Below are 18,075 nucleotides of genomic sequence, written 5' to 3'. Positions count from 1 at the left end.
GTGTGAAGTGCGGGATTTGTATAGGCCTACACCTGGCTGCTGATTGGGCACCATCTCTGACACACCCACCAAACAAGAGACTAGTGTCCCTCACAGCCTGTTGCACACACCGAGGAAACACCCAAGCACACGGTGCACATCGTTTTGCAGATTGAACACACCCCAGGTTCCTTTTTGCGGATTGTACCACTTTGCACTTTCGATGGGAAACTGTCACTTGCACAAAGACTCTGCCTTCAGGAAGCGCGCGAAATATCGGAGAAATTGACTATGACAAATACTATTTCCTTTGAAACGTGAAATTGTAAATATAATCGTTTCAATAGTCGAGTCAAATAATAGCTTGGATGTTGATTCCATCGCATCGCCCCTGTGCGCTCGTGGAGTGGTAGCAGCCCAGGACAGTCTGCCATTTTACACGGAGACTGTTTGCTAATGTTATTAGTGTTGTGTGAAGTGTGAAGTGGCTAACTTAGCTTATTTACTAGTATAGCGGAGAGTCGTCACTGTCTGTTCTAACCGCACAGCATACATCTGCAAAGCAAACATTCAAACCCACATTTAACTCAAGACGAGTTCAGTGGCGTAAAGGTTAAGGCGGCACAGGTAAGCTGGTCGATGTTAGCTAACGTTAGCTTTGTGGGTAATGAAGTGATTGATTTGCTAATATAGTTAGCTAACTTAGCAATGCTGGCTGTTTCTGTGTCAAGCAATGGTCAAATGCATTGAATGTGTGATGACAGCTCTGCCTTTGCTATTGGCAGACATTGGTCAGCGTGTGTCGTGATGGAGTTGTGTAGCTAACAGGCCAATGTTAACAACCAAACTTCAACGCCTGGAGATGTCAAGTGCTCCACATTTAGCCAGACAGCCACAGACTCTTCTGTGCGGCAAAGCCGTGCGCATCTTGTGTTGGCTACCGTAGTTAGCATTAGTTAAGCTACAGTCTGTTCACAGCAGGTTCATTATTCTCTGCTGTGAGTCTGTTTAAATGCTTCCGTCATGAGCACAGCCCTCTCCAACCCTCAGTGAGTGCAACAAATACACATGATGACTCATTGACAATGCAACGTGAGCTAACGCTATGTTGTTAAGCTCATGTTGTTAGCGGTAGCTCTGCTCCCCTCCAGCTGTCTTCTAAACGGGGGCGTGGCCGTGACGCTGTTGCTTAGGCCGTGATTTCATGCAACAGGGATTGTTACTAGTCTGGAGCAAGTACTGACATAAAGGTCTTGTGCGATGAGAGATGGAAGCTGTTCCCCATAAGAACATAAGGGGGGATCCCCCCCCTTATGTTCTTCAGATAGGGGGGATTTATAGACTTTGGGGGGGATTTTTTCAGACGATACGATAACCGACAAATATCTGCTTCTCCTGTCTGATATTAAGCGATAATAATTTCACATTTTTGTATTTAAAAAAGCAAGTGTCAACCTGTAGTTTATGCACACCTGAGTCTAAATTACTATAGCTTTTGTCGTGTTTTATCTGCAGACTAAGCAGCATAGGCTTTTGGTTCTATCAAAGCCTTTATTTTTTGTATTGAGTGATACACTACTAAAACACTCATCATATGACTGTGTATAGAAGTGTTCTTTGGTTAGGTCAGAGCTCTGGAATATTAAGTCATCCATCTTTGCTCACTACATCTGCCTTTCTTACTGTCATGTTACTGGCAACTAAACCTGTTCGAATTTTGCATTGGGGAGAGTTCTATTGAAGTGAATGGGCAGGCATGGAAAGTCCCACTATAAACTAGTAGCTGTGTCATTTCAATTTTTATTGAAAAATGCTTCCACCAGATTAAAGAAAAGACATTATCTGATGTTGACTTGTTTTTAAATGTGCGGGTTTGTTTTCCTTTTTATTGGTCTCCAAACAGATTATGGCTCTGTCTAGCAGCTAGCTCTCCTATAGCTCAATTCAAATCCCTGTTGGGTCCAAAATAATAACTAGATTAGCTAAGTACACCATGACCGAAAAGGGCATCAGTCAATATCACACAATGTTTTCTTTAATCAGGTGGAAGCATTTTTCAATCAAAGGTGAAACGACACAGATATGGTTTTATAGAAGGACTTACCTTGCCCGCACTTTAAGGTTAGCAACTTAGCTCCAGGTTATTGACGTCATGTAAACCGGTTGTTTTTGGAGCCACCGACTGACACAAACACTGGACGTTTCCTTTCGGGTAAAGCATGAGTTTTCTTTATGCATTATGCCAGCTCTGGGAGTATGAAGTGCTTTGAATGCGGGGATGTTTGGTCACAACAAACGGTTTGCTTGTCGAGCGGGTAGGCAGTCCGCCGTGTAATGTGACGGACGAGTCGTCTGTATTCAGCAAAGTTCATTCCGTACCGTCGGCTAAACATATATAGACATCGGTGCACAAACAACTACAATCAAAAAGCAGCGTATGAACAGGCTGGTGACCAACATGAGGAAGTGGTGCCAGGCTGTTGTGGCTGCTTATGGTTCTTCTTCCACACGCTACTGAGGCTCCTGACTGTTAAATTAATCAATTGTAAAATTGTCAATATGTTTTGTTTCTTAATTGTTACTGATAGAGAGTTCAATCATCCAATCCACCAAACAACACCAAACAAGAATCAATACCAACAGGAGAATACACTGTTCAGTAGTGGCAGAGATGATTTGGCACATTGAAACATACAAACAGACATAAATATCGCCCACATACTCAATTTTATATGTAGATAGATTATTATTTTAAATTTTGTTTTACTATCCCCTAAGAATGACGAAGCTGCCGGCATTAGGCAATTACGTTTGACGTTGCTTAACTGCATGTTTACACTCCTGTCCCATGTCATGCTACTGTACGCTACTGCATGTTTACACTCCTGTCCCATGTCATGCTACTGTACGCTACTGCATGTTTACACTCCTGTCCCATGTCATGCTACTGTACGCTACTGCATGTTTACACTCCTGTCCCATGTCATGCTACTCTACGCTACTGCATGTTTACACTCCTGTCCCATGTCATGCTACTGTACGCTACTGCATGTTTACACTCCTGTCCCATGTCATGCTACTCTACGCTACTGCATGTTTACACTCCTGTCCCATGTCATGCTACTGTACGCTACTGCATGTTTACACTCCTGTCCCATGTCATGCTACTGTACGCTACTGCATGTTTACACTCCTGTCCCATGTCATGCTACTGTACGCTACTGCATGTTTACACTCCTGTCCCATGTCATGCTACTCTACGCTACTGCATGTTTACACTCCTGTCCCATGTCATGCTACTCTACGCTACTGCATGTTTACACTCCTGTCCCATGTCATGCTACTGTACGCTTGTGACAGGGAAAAGCAGACACTAAAATATCATGCTAGTAATTAGTAAACACTTTAAAATATCAGTAGTATATTTGGAAGAAAACTAGTTTCATGATCTGAAGTTGAATATCGCGCTGTTGAATCACACAACAGAGTCTGGACGATGAGCGATCCACCGTAGTGTTGTGAAAAGATCAGTATTGATAAGTATCAATACAAAAAATATTAAACGGATACAATACTCATTTGCAACAGTATGGATACCAGATGGTAAATGATAAATAATGGACTGCATTTATATAGCGCTTTTATCCAAAGTGCTTAACAATGTGCCTACATTCACCCATTCACGCACCGAGGGCGGCCACCTGCCAAGCAGGGTGCTGGCACAGCCATCGGGAGCAATTCGGGGTTCAGTGTCTTGCCCAAGGACACTTCGACATGCAGACTGGAGGAGCCGGGGATCGAACCACAGACCTTCTGATTAGTGGACGACCCGCTCTACCTCCTGAGCCACAGCCGCCCCATACCAGCAGTGCTCTTCTTAATGAAAAATCAGTTATTACGTTTTCCCTCTCTGTCATTGGTGGGTTATTTGTTGCTTCAACATGCTATAAGTGTTCTGATAGGCTGATGATTAGAGCAGGGGTAATCTGCTGTGTTCTCATAGGCTGGCAAAATCTGCTGGTTTGTGATAGGCTGATGACGGGGTAATCAGCTGTGTTCTGATAGGCTGACAACTAGGAGTAATCTGCCTGATATTCAGACTGAATTGTCAACTCGTAAACTAATTTCCTCTTCTAGTCTGAGATTGCAGTCACTTCAGAGCATTTCTATGAGGGGGCGGGGTCACTGGGAGGGGCCGTTTCTATGAGGGGGCGGGGTCACGGGGAGGGGGCGTTTCTATCCTTCTTTGCCTTCTATATTTTCTTCGTTTCGTCTGCTTTTTGCAAGTTATATTTTTCTGTCCTTTTTTCATCAATCGGACACATTTTTGTCTGTACTGTATATTCAAGAAAAAATTGCTCTGGTATCGGAAAAATATTGGTATCGGCAGATATCCAAATTCAGGTATCAGAATCGGACCTGAACTGAAAAAATGTGGATCGGTGTATCTGCATCCCTCAGAGAAATCACAATAAATTGGAATATAGATGTAGAATCGCAAATTGAATTGGCATCCAAATATCGTGATAGTATCGAATTGGGAGAAGAGCATAACCTCCCAGCGCTGATGTCATCGTATATTGACACGTCATTCAGAAAACTGATTGGACAGATACTCTCCAGGGAGATGGGACCCACGTGGGGAGTGGGGGGACACAGAGCCAAATGAACCGTGGCTGGTCAACTGAAGAGTTTGGACTTTGTTCGGGAACATCATGTCTTCCATGGTAGCTAGGGGGTACTAATGAATTTGTTCAGTGTCTCTGTTCAATGTACATGTATTGTGTGTGTCTTCATTCTGTCTTTTGTGTTTGCTCTTTGTTTGGTGTGCACCCTGTGTATGTGTCCTGTGTATTTGTATTTCAGTAGAGTGTTGGATAAATGGATAGCCTGGACCCTGAAAGCCTGTACGTGTCTCCAGAGCAGCCTGGGCAGCTCGAGCTCCCCTTCCCTGCCCCGGAGGTCCCCGACATGGCACAGGGGGGGTAAGTCCCCGACATGGCACAGGCACAGGGGGGGTAAGTCCCCGACATGGCACAGCAGGCAGTTCCCCAAACTTTTGAGTAGCCAGTCAGATTGAAAAAGTAGCCGGATCATGTTTGCGGCGTTTGTTCCAGTGGTCCTTTCCCCCAAATTAATAAACAAACCTCAAGTATGTATCCATGAGCGCTGCCAATTGAAATAATACAAATAAACATTCTTATAAAGGCCTAATGCTAAATTTAATTATAAAAAAATCCATATTTCAAAACACAAACGGGCAATGTACATTTTGTTAGAACAAAGAAAACCTTCTCTGGTCTATGAAATACGTGATACAGAATGATATAGCATGTTATCAATATGATTCTATTAATCTCTGATACGTAAGTCAATTCAAAGTATTATCATGCAACATGCATTTCCTACCAGAATATTTAAAGCTGCATTCAGCCATGTTTGTTGTGTTATAATCAGTGTTAAAGGTCCCTGATAGAGAATAAAATCTATTCTTTCCGCTAAATGTATATGTAAATGTATATCACAGCTTATCTAATACCAAATTAATTGAAGCCTTGAGTCCAGGACTGTTTAACATAAAAGTATATTTAATACCAGATATTCTCTGCAATATGCATATTGACAGAGGGCATGAATCTCAATGTACACATTCTGATCGTTGTACAGAGTCAATTATTCAGCCGCGATGTCACAATTTGACATACGCTTTATACTGTAAAAGGAGGGAGCAGAGGAGGGGAGAGGAACCTTGGGATGATCTCATGAAATGTGTGTGCGTCCACTTGAGTCTGACAGGGAAACTGTTATCAGTTGTTATTGGACACGATGCACTGCCCAAGGTTTCAGCAAAGAGGAGAAGTCCTCTCTATGGGGCTGGGTGAGATGAGATGTCAGTGTGAGTCTATATGTCAGATGTCATGTCATAATGTGTATGTCATGTCATCGTTAACTTATAGCATTAATTATGTGTATGCAATTATAGCTTATTGGGAAATGCCAATGGAACTTATATTTTTCTCCAACAGTCCCATTCCGTGCAAAAGCTGTTTTTACTTGTAAATGCATATATACTGCTGTCAGCCCTCCCTGTAATGAGTGGTCACACGCTCAGAACTGCCACAGTTGGATTTGTCCCCATCCAGCGTCCCCCTGCAGTCTCCTCCAAGCCACACCCCCAAACGCTTCGTTTGCCCAGAGGGGAATCTGGGGGAATTGGGACGTCACTAGCTTCCTCCTGCATACTGCGCGGGTCTCTCTCACACAAGCTACCTGCACCATTTAGTCTATAGCCACAAAATTAACACTTCTAGCTGGAGCGACGCCAACTGTACGTGATCCAGCAACTGCAGAGGTGCATTCGGTAAGTCTAGGCATTTTGAGATGTCCTCTTTAGCGTAGTACCGTTAAGTTAACGATAATTCGCAACCTAGCGTGCTGGTCCACAGACGCTAATCTGATTGGCCGCTGGGAGCCTGGGGCGGGCTCTCCCTCAGCGGCCAATGGGAACTGTTAGTTCTGAATATATTATAGAAACAGGCCATTCTTGGGAAGCGACGAGATGAGGAAGTGAGAACTCCGTCACAACAAACGGGGTTGCTATATTTTCGACAGATTAATCCAGAATCATGTTTTATGGACCAGAGACACACGTTTTTAAGAGGTTACAGCTGCACGAATTGGGACCTTTAAATGACTCTACATTCTGACAGCAATCACTGAAATAGTGTTTGGTCAGTAACTTGAAACCCCCAACCCCCCACTGTCCTCGATCTCTCCCCTGTAGTCCTGCAGGCTGGACAGACGTATCTCCACAACCGTAACTCGTAGAGACTCACGGATGGGGTCATTGGATTCGGTGTGAAAAGATACATATAGTCCATTATAGGCATCGTGATCTGACCTTCCCTTTCCCAGAAAATGTCAACTTTTTGATTGGATAGTTTGAGGTCGCCGCCAATTTTTATCCAATCAGAGAAAAGTTAGACATTTTCTGGGAAACGGAAGGTCAGATCGCGATTAAACTCAGATCTCTTCTGACTTTTTTCTCTGAATTCTGACTTTATCCTCAGAATCCTGATTTAACTCAGAACTCAAATAAATATTTCACGTGGCCCTAATCCTCTTGTGTAGTTGTAAATGGTGTGGTTATTTTAAATCTTTCTTTTATTATTATTATTATTATTTATTTCAGGCAACCCCATTTGGGGTCGCGACCCCAAGGTTGGGAGTCAGTGCTGTAGGACAACAGGGCTAACGCAGCCCAGCACCCCCCCCCCCCCCTCCCCCAACACACACACACACACACACCGGAACCTAACACTGAAGTCCTGGTGTGGATAGTCCGGGGATTAGCCAGTGGCCATTCTTTGGCCCTGTCCACTGTGTGTCCACTGTGTGTCCACTGGGCCTGATCACATCAGTCTGACAGGCCGTTTATCTGACTCTGTAGGGAGATGTGCTGGCCTAGGACAAACCTTCACAAAGAGCCTGAGCCATCAGCACTTTCATTGTGGGACCCCTCTGTGCTCCCATCGGCCCTCTCTCCATCAGCTCTGTTGCAGTTTCACAACCTGGAGGCCCAACCCAACGGCTAGTCACTTTGTGTCTGTCACCTTGTACTCTTTTTTTCCTCTCAAAAAACATATTTCTTTTTGTCCGATTTTTTTTGTTGGCATTATTTTTCCATGTGTGAGGGTTGTTTGGAGCGTTCTCCGTGTGGATTGCTTCCTTGGTTGACTGTGTCTGTTTCTGCCTTGTGTGCATTTGTTGGCTGCCTCACCGCTCCATTCCTAACGGACATATTCACAAGCGCTTGATCTGGACTTTCCCACCACCATCTGATCACTGTCATTGTCTTAACGACTAAACGAGCCCAACTGACAATCATGGCATCTTTTAAACTGGATTTTCTACCCGAGATGATGGTTGACCATTGCTCTTTGAATTCTAGTCCTGTGTAAGTACTAGTCTTTTTAGGGGGGGGGGGGGCAGTCTTTTGTGAGTATTGCATCTTGTTGTCCTGCATATTATGTGGTAGTCAAATTGATTGGACAGTGTCTAGCCCATGGCACACCAATCAAACCTTCTACGACAAACGCAGATGTGTGTTTGCTGTGCCGTGGCTGTCTGTCCTTGTTTGGAGATGTTGGTGATTCCACATGTTCAAACCTTGTTTGTCTGTGTTTAGCCCATGATGGCACATCAGGGCACATCATGGCACACCAGTCAAACGTGTGAGTTGTAATCAGTTGATCTAGAGTGGATTAAGTGAGTGAAGGATGAGCACCTCTGTTGCAGGGTCATGGTGTTGAGGGCTGCCACATTCTTCATCATTCATTCTTTGTCTGGAGTAGATTCTGTCCGCAGACTGTGTTCATGTGTTCATGTGTTCATGTGTTCATGTGTTCATGTGCTCATGCGTTCATGTGTTCATGTGTACGGTAGTCACATTCTGTCTGAAATGGCTCTTGTATTTGTGGAATGTTTGGAGTTGCTCTGTCTAGACCACTCTTGTTTACCTTCCTGGCACTACACAATGTTGGCTTTGAGAGGTTTAGCTAGGGCCATACATGTTTTTTTCCCCCTTCTCTCCCCAAATTATTGTTTTTCCATTTCCATTTTAATTTAGGGGTTGAGATTAGGGTTGGCACGATGGACGATGGCATCGACCATTCACACTAGGGGTCAACGGTTACAACATGTTCTAAACGTGTACACTGGACCTTCTGGCAGTGTGGAACCGGTTAACCGGATGCTTCTTTTTCTTTCTTTTTTACCGCATTTGCACATTGTGACTAGGGCTGTCCCGGCGAGTCGACGTAATCGATGACGTCGACTACGTAATTACGTCGACGCACGCTACGTGCCTCGACTCGTCACAAAACAAAAAAGATGGCCGGAGAAAGTAGTCATTTCTGCACCGCAGCGAACATAACATTACACCATTTAACGGTGTTATTCGGCCGTTTAACGTTAACGTACATATTTCCGTTTGCTTTCACGGTTAACATGTAGAAAATTGATTAAACTAACGTTACAGACCATTGTTAGTCTGTTGCTGCTCACGTTAATTTACTGCGTGCATCATTTAACACTAACAGTGCTATTCGGCTGTTTACATTCGTCTGTTTGCATTCACGGCCATGTAAGATGAGATCAAAACTAACGTTACAGACCATTGGTACAGTCTGTGACTGTTAGTCTGTAAATCGTTTGTATTATTTATTTCCTTACCCCCACACTGATGCAAACATACATTTGGCTGAGTTAGCTGCACAATGCACATTACTCCAGTGATTAAATAAATCCATGTCCTGTAAAAATACTGATCCTCCTCAGTTTAGGGAAAGGGTTCATACATACAGTGATGAATCATGATGATGATCAATTTAATCTATGTGTCAGGTGGTCCAGTATTTTCGTGATGAGAGCAGGCAACTGACAAATAGGCAGGCACTATCTATTATAATAATAAGATGAATATTAATAATAATAATAATTCATATGATCATATCATAATAACAGACATGGAAATTAGACTTAGACTAATTTTAAATAGGTCCCTACAGTATTATATTATTATTTCTCTCTCTCTCTTTTCAGGAAGCAAAGCAGTGTGGAAGAGTTTTTCCCCAAACGAGAATGAGATGGTTAAATAAAATACTGAAATTGAGAAGTTTTTGGTTATTTATTTGTTTGGGTAAATTTATTGTTATATAATAAAAAACAATTGAATAAAAAATAATCGTTAGATTAATCGACTAATCGAAAAAATAATCGTTAGATTAATCGATAAGAAAATAATCGTTTGGGACAGCCCTAATTGTGACCAATGCGTCCTTACGTGCAACGTACTGCACTTGTGTGAAAACTTTAACGTTCAAGTTATCATCTGTAGCTTACAGGCAGTAGATGTCCACTAAACTTCTTTTTGTGACAGTTAAACGCTGGAAGAGTGCTGAGGAGCGCCGATCCCAGCACACACCACACAACATGCAAGGACGCAGATTGAAAACAACGTTAGCTGCGGTAGTTAGCTTGATAGCTAACAGTCAGCTAACAACACACACTGTGATAAAAAGCACAGCACTCACCATTAAGTGTCTAGCCAATCTGCTCCCACAATTGAGCCTTTCTGTCTCTGTAGTGATAGTTTCTCTGATTAGTTGCCTGAAAACGAGCGCCCGCACCAGCGCCTTTCTGAAGCCACTGCTGAGTTAACGTTATTTTCAACCTCCTTCCCCGCACACTCTCCACTGGGACCACCGCTCCCCAGCGCACCCCCAGCGCCCAACTGACAGGAATACACCTAGCGGACACACACAGTTTATTTTTGAGGAGAAATTAATGATTGCGAGTCCAGAACACAGTAAAATCATTGTCAAAACTTTATTTAAAAGGACACACAAAAAAAGACATGTAAACGGTTATTGATTTTTCTAAACGGATATGATTTAATATCCGTGTACCCGTGGAGTCGTGTACACGATGACATCCCTAATTCACACAGACATTCATACACCGGCAAGCTTGGGGTTCAGTATCTTGCCCAAGGACACTTCAACATGCAGACTGGAGAAGGCGGGCATCGAACCACCGACTCTTTTATAGCCATTAATGGATGGCTCTACCTAGTAGTAGGAGTACTTAATTGGCATGTAGTCAGTAGACTGAATTAATTAACAATTTACAGGTTAAAAAGCCAACATGAGTACAGGTTAAAATGCAGACATCAGCACATAGCTTCACTAACTCAAGTAGAATTTTCAGTCATAAACAAAAGGAGACCAGACCAACAGGACATGCTATGGGATATGGAGGAGGTTCAGGAGTCTAGTTAGGTATGGTATGGGAGAGTTCTGATGGTGACATGTTTTTCTGAGGGTATTGCAGATTTGTAGTCTTGTTGGGGGTAGCCAGCTGGCAAACTGTGAGGTTTGGAGATTTTGGGCAAATGTTAAGCAGATCTGCTCACGTCGGGCAGGTCTGTGTGAGCCCTGGTGTTGACAGGGCAGATGAGTAGGTGTCATATTTGCGGCCGAGGATGATGTGACAGGCCCTCTTCTGTACCCGCTCCAGTTGGAGTGAGAGGGCTTGTGTGATGCCAGCATTCCAGGCGGGGGCAGCATACTCCAATAAAGGTCGTATATATCCAATGTATATGTGTATGTATATGTATATGGTCAGTAGGTCATCAGTGGAGACAGAAAAGCACCTGAGATGCTTGAGGAAAAACTATTTCCTGTTAGCGTTTGATGTTCTGGCATCTACCTGGCTGTCCCAGTGAAGAGGTCATTCTGAATGATGAGACCAAGGATCATGAGTTTGGACAGCGTTGGACAGTGTTGAGAACAGTCTTGTTGATAGAAAGTTGTAGAGGTGGGTTCCTGCTGAATGTTATATGCATAGCCAGACATTTCTTCTCATTGAGAAGCATGTCATTGGAGGTTGTCCATGTGTGGAGATTGTCAAGTTGACTTTGTAATTGCGATGATTGCCTGCGTTTTCTACCCTCAAGCCTCAATACAGGGCAGGTGAAGTCCAGGGCAGCATCGTCGATAAGGACCAGGAACAGTACTGCACTCAGCAATGTCCCTTGGGCCACTCCACATGAAAGATGCTCCCATTCAGATAGTGCACCCTGGTAACGGACCCTCTGTCTTCTATGGGAAATGAAACTACAGACCCATGGGGCTAGCTCAGGTCTCAGTCCCATCGCAAGAATTTTACTGATGGCTATGTTGTGGTTAACTCTGTCGAAAGCCTTGCTAAAGTCTGTAGCTACGAGGGAGCAGATTGAGCTAGCCTGGTCAGTGCTTTTATACAGAATATCTATGAGACTGACAAGAGCGCGTGTGGTAGACCGGCCCTTAAGGATGAAAAATTAGATTTCCCCCTGTTATTATTATTTTTTGCTCCAACTGAAATGTTTTATGGTCACTCACGATTCAGTAGGTCACGAGTTAGCTTGGTTAGCCTTAAAACTCGCTATATACGGATTTTTCTAAATATCGAGAAAATGAATGGGGAACTCCTTTCCCGTGCTGGAAATGTCACGTGACTGTTCAGCTCTATAGCCTATAAATAACAAAAGGCATGTATTTATAGATTTTTTTTAAATTGAAAATTAAAGTAGACTATACTTTATACTAGCCTACATTATATTAACTCCAAATAATCAATTATAGACTCACGTGCATAGGGCGTGGGGTAACACCTAAACAGAATGAATATCTAACAGCTTTAGGCCGATACATAAGATCAGATAAAATGGAATAAACACTCTGAAAATAAACCAAAAAATAACCATATCTATCTTCTTAGTATCATCTTCTTCTTATAATAAGAGAAATGTGCGTGTGAGTGAGCAGAATTTTGTCCGCCCACAGCTCTGCCGTTTTACGTGTGATCGTGCTGAAACTTTCAGGGGGTGTAAAGAGCACCCATGCGGGTGACCTGACGGAGGCAGATTTTTTAATTAGGTGATTGCCCTAATTACCTAATGATGTGATGCAGGGCTCCAGAGTGTGCCTATTTACACACATCTTCCCACCTTAAAATCTGCCAGTGCGCCTAAATATTTTTATAACATGCACTGGTGCACCTTGGAATTTGTAGCATCTTTCTCTCTCTCATGTTTAGCCATAGATGTCTGACATAATAACAGTGAATATATAATATAAATATTATTTTTATTTGACCTTTATTTAACCAGGTTAAATAAATAGGTTTCTATCTACCACTTGTTTAACCTGATTTGGTTGCTTATGAAGCTTGAAGGCTTGCTGGGAAGTGTGTGTGTGTGTGTGTGTGTGTGTGTGTGTGTGTGTGTGTGTGTGTGTGTGTGTGTGTGTGTGTGTGTGTGTGTGAGTGACTCCGCGTGTGTGCGCCTGCTGGTGTTTGGTAGGAGAAGGGAGGGGGTGGGGATGTTCTGTGGATATTTTGTTTATTTTATTGTCCCCTCATTTCAAAACTCATTCCGGCACGCTTGAATTTGGACACAGTAGCTACAGTAGCTATATAATAATGACCCACTATTGGTAAGAAAACAGCAGCCACGAGAAAACAACCTTACTTCTGGCGTCCTTGTTTGTTGCTCTTTCCGACCAAGAGCACTTGAACGGTGTCCTGACATAATGACCACATCACCACTGCTAAATACAATATATCCTGACATAATGACCACATCACCACTGGTAAATACAATATATCCTGACATAATGACCACATCACCACTGGTAAATACAATATATCCTGACATAATGACCACATCACCACTGGTAAATACAATATATCCTGACATAATGACCACATCACCACTGGTAAATACAATATATCCTGACATAATGACCACATCACCACTGCTAAATACAATATATCCTGACATAATGACCACATCACCACTGGTAAATACAATATATCCTGACATAATGACCACATCACCACTGGTAAATACAATATATCCTGACATAATGACCACATCACCACTGCTAAATACAATATATCCTGACATAATGACCACATCACCACTGGTAAATACAATATATCCTGACATAATGACCACATCACCACTGCTAAATACAATATATCCTGACATAATGACCACATCACCACTGGTAAATACAATATATCCTGACATAATGACCACATCACCACTGGTAAATACAATATATCCTGACATAATGACCACATCACCACTGGTAAATACAATATATCCTGACATAATGACCACATCACCACTGCTAAATACAATATATCCTGACATAATGACCACATCACCACTGGTAAATACAATATATCCTGACATAATGACCACATCACCACTGCTAAATACAATATATCCTGACATAATGACCACATCACCACTGCTAAATACAATATATCCTGACATAATGACCACATCACCACTGGTAAATACAATATATCCTGACATAATGACCACATCACCACTGCTAAATACAATATATCCTGACATAATGACCACATCACCACTGGTAAATACAATATATCCTGACATAATGACCACATCACCACTGCTAAATACAATATATCCTGACATAATGACCACATCACCACTGGTAAATACAATATATCCTGACATAATGACCACATCACCACTGCTAAATACAATATATCCTGACATAATGACCACATCACCACTGGTAAATACAATATATCCTGACATAATGACCACATCACCACTGCTAAATACAATATATCCTGACATAATGACCACATCACCACTGGTAAATACAATATATCCTGACATAATGACCACATCACCACTGCTAAATACAATATATCCTGACATAATGACCACATCACCACTGGTAAATACAATATATCCTGACATAATGACCACATCACCACTGGTAAATACAATATATCCTGACATAATGACCACATCACCACTGCTAAATACAATATATCCTGACATAATGACCACATCACCACTGCTAAATACAATATATCCTGACATAATGACCACATCACCACTGGTAAATACAATATATCCTGACATAATGACCACATCACCACTGGTAAATACAATATATCCTGACATAATGACCACATCACCACTGCTAAATACAATATATCCTGACATAATGACCACATCACCACTGCTAAATACAATATATCCTGACATAATGACCACATCACCACTGGTAAATACAATATATCCTGACATAATGACCACATCACCACTGGTAAATACAATATATCCTGACATAATGACCACATCACCACTGGTAAATACAATATATCCTGACATAATGACCACATCACCACTGCTAAATACAATATATCCTGACATAATGACCACATCACCACTGCTAAATACAATATATCCTGACATAATGACCACATCACCACTGGTAAATACAATATATCCTGACATAATGACCACATCACCACTGCTAAATACAATATATCCTGACATAATGACCACATCACCACTGCTAAATACAATATATCCTGACATAATGACCACATCACCACTGGTAAATACAATATATCCTGACATAATGACCACATCACCACTGGTAAATACAATATATCCTGACATAATGACCACATCACCACTGGTAAATACAATATATCCTGACATAATGACCACATCACCACTGCTAAATACAATATATCCTGACATAATGACCACATCACCACTGGTAAATACAATATATCCTGACATAATGACCACATCACCACTGGTAAATACAATATATCCTGACATAATGACCACATCACCACTGCTAAATACAATATATCCTGACATAATGACCACATCACCACTGGTAAATACAATATATCCTGACATAATGACCACATCACCACTGCTAAATACAATATATCCTGACATAATGACCACATCACCACTGCTAAATACAATATATCCTGATATAATGACCACATCACCACTGCTAAATACAATATATCCGAGGAGCACATGAATGCACCAAGAGAGCCCTCCGCTCCGCCCCCTCGCTTAAGGCAGAGCATGCTGGATAGTTTGCCAGGGAGAAGCGCATAGACAACTCTAGTCGCAAGCTGCAAGCAAATTTTAATGTAATAAACCTTTCCTTTTCCTCCTTCTGTTATCCTCCTCCCTTTCTCAGTGGAAAGAAGATGAACGGGTCCCTGGACCACCCGGACCAACCAGACATGGATGCCATCAAGATGTTTGTGGGGCAGATCCCTCGTTCCTGGGCAGAGGAGCAGCTTCGGGAGCTCTTTGAGCCTTATGGAGCCGTCTATGAGATCAACGTCCTCCGAGACCGCAGCCAGAACCCACCACAGAGCAAAGGTAGAGACCCCCCCCCCCCCCACCGCAGCCAGAACCCACCACAGAGCAAAGGTAGAGACCCCCCCCCCCCCACCGCAGCCAGAACCCACCACAGAGCAAAGGTAGAGACCCCCCCCCCCCCCACCGCAGCCAGAACCCACCACAGAGCAAAGGTAGAGACCCCCTCCTCCCCGCAGCCAGAACCCACCACAGAGCAAAGGTAGAGACCCCCTCCTCCCCGCAGCCAGAACCCACCACAGAGCAAAGGTAGAGACCCCCTCCTCCCCGCAGCCAGAACCCACCACAGAGCAAAGGTAGAGACCCCCCCCCCCCCACCGCAGCCAGAACCCACCACAGAGCAAAGGTAGAGACCCCCCCCCCCCCACCGCAGCCAGAACCCACCACAGAGCAAAGGTAGAGACCCCCCCCCCCCCCACCGCAGCCAGAACCCACCACAGAGCAAAGGTAGAGACCCCCTCCTCCCCGCAGCCAGAACCCACCACAGAGCAAAGGTAGAGACCCCCTCCTCCCCGCAGCCAGAACCCACCACAGAGCAAAGGTAGAGACCCCCCCCCCCCCTTAATGGGAAGAGTGTGGCTCGAAATGGTTAACTAGCGAATGTTTTGGGCACTCGGTGCCGTTTTGAGGCTGACGAGAGAGGACAAAGGGCGTCCCGTATCGGTTCAATGCGGAACACGTCTTTTTGTTTACAAATACGGGACGATTCCGTATTTTAAGGGACGGTTGGCAACCCTACGCACACCACGCTACGCTGAAGCTATGCTGCAGCCATAGTTTCAGCTTCTGTTCTATTTTTCACCCGAGCTGCCGGGCATGAAGTCAATGCAAGTTGTGAGCGGGGGAGGGCTGCGCTGAGGAAAAGAGAGTGCTTCTGGTGTGACCGGTTTAGCGTGGCACTCAGCTCCTGTTAAGCGCTGCTTGAGCGCTGCTTCTGAATAGCGCCTGGCTCACATCACCTCACAGCCTGGTTTTCACTTTGAGTGTGGAAGAGGCTGTCTGAGAGACCCAAGTCATCAAAAAAACAATACTAACCGCTAAATTAAAATTAAAATGTAAAAAACGGAATTGAGCAAAAAATAAAACAGAATTTGGAGGGGGGAAAACTGATTTCATATGGCCCTATGTTTAAGTTTCAGTCGGACTTTGGCAGTTATTTTAAATGCGAGGACGCGTCACTCCTAATCTCGGCTGCAGGATGTTGTATTCCCCAGGTGAGCGCGCCTTTGTCAAACGCTTGTTTCTGCTCCTGCTGATCTCTTGAGTTTGTAGTTTAATAAGTTTTCATATCAGCGATCTGCCTCGCTCTCTCTCCCACTGCTGAAAAAAGCAGCTCAACGTGACGTGTGTGTGTGTGTGTGTTAGGAATGCCACGGTGTGATATTAATTAGCACATGGCTAATTAATATGGACATTAACGTCCATATTAATTAGCCATGTGCTTCAGCTGCGATTCGCTCGCTCCATGATGAGACTAGTTACAGCATAACTCCAGCTCTTCTTCTGCCTTTACAAAACAAACTAAATCTCAACACTGCAGCACAGCTCTGTTTAGCCAGCTATAGTTTGTCACAGTGCAGCCACACTGCAGCCCAGAGAGAGCGCTTGTAATTTACCCCGGGGCACGCTGAAACTAGCACGAGCGGGTGGAGTTTTTTCTTCCATTTCTTCTTCCATAAAAATGAACGGTGTAATCGGTGGTGTAATCGGCCCCACCACCGTGTAACACGGTAACACCGACTACCGCAGCAAGCCTAGTGTGTGTGTGTGTGTGTGTGTGTGTGTGTGTGTGTGTGTGTGTGTGTGTGTACAGCTGAGCTGTGTCTCTCTCTTTCCCTTGCGCGCTCTCATATTCACGCATGCTTTAAATTAGTAAATGAAAATGACAACAATCGCCTGAAAAATTGCCCCCAAAAATGAACCGTCGGTGGACTCAGCCAATCGTCGGTCCGCAATATATTCGTCCAACCCTAGTGTAGGCCCACACACATCTTCTGCACTTCTGTTGCGTTCGCTTATAACTGATCAAATAAAACGTTGCGTTAACTCGACTTCCTACTGTGATGATGATGTGATAAGCATGATCTCTGTCCATCCCACAGGTTGTTGTTTTATAACATACTACACTCGCAAATCAGCCCTGGAAGCACAGAACGCGCTTCACAACATGAAGATTCTGCCAGGGGTAGGTAACTTCCTTAAGCTGGCCTTTCAATGGACCACTGCTTCATACTCCTACTTAGTTGTCAAATGCAATACTTTCTTGTGTAGTTATCTGTGTGTGATTAAAATAA

General features: G+C 43.5%; 1 protein-coding gene across 3 annotated transcripts in view; it reads left to right on the top strand.

The window, feature by feature from the left end:
* Positions 1 to 469: 469 nt before the first annotated feature.
* celf1 (cugbp, Elav-like family member 1) overlaps positions 470 to 18,075 on the top strand; it is a 40,769-nt gene continuing 23,163 nt past the window's right edge. For 2 of the 3 annotated variants that reach the window (XM_083652578.1, XM_083652577.1), the window contains exons 1-4: positions 470 to 606; positions 4,846 to 4,964; positions 15,597 to 15,784; positions 17,884 to 17,966. In XM_083652578.1, coding sequence (XP_083508704.1) covers positions 4,861 to 4,964; positions 15,597 to 15,784; positions 17,884 to 17,966 — 375 coding nt within the window. In that variant the 5' untranslated portion in view covers positions 470 to 606; positions 4,846 to 4,860. The remainder of the gene's footprint in view (positions 607 to 4,845; positions 4,965 to 15,596; positions 15,785 to 17,883; positions 17,967 to 18,075) is intronic. The other variant, XM_083652579.1, reaches the window with a different exon arrangement.

The sequence above is a fragment of the Poromitra crassiceps genome (genome assembly GCF_964638095.1).
Source record: "Poromitra crassiceps genome assembly, chromosome: 16".
In the NCBI taxonomy this organism is placed as follows: Eukaryota; Metazoa; Chordata; class Actinopteri; order Beryciformes; family Melamphaidae; genus Poromitra; species Poromitra crassiceps.
The sequence above is the reverse complement of the archived record's forward strand: the minus strand, read 5'-3'. Positions and strand labels throughout refer to the sequence as shown.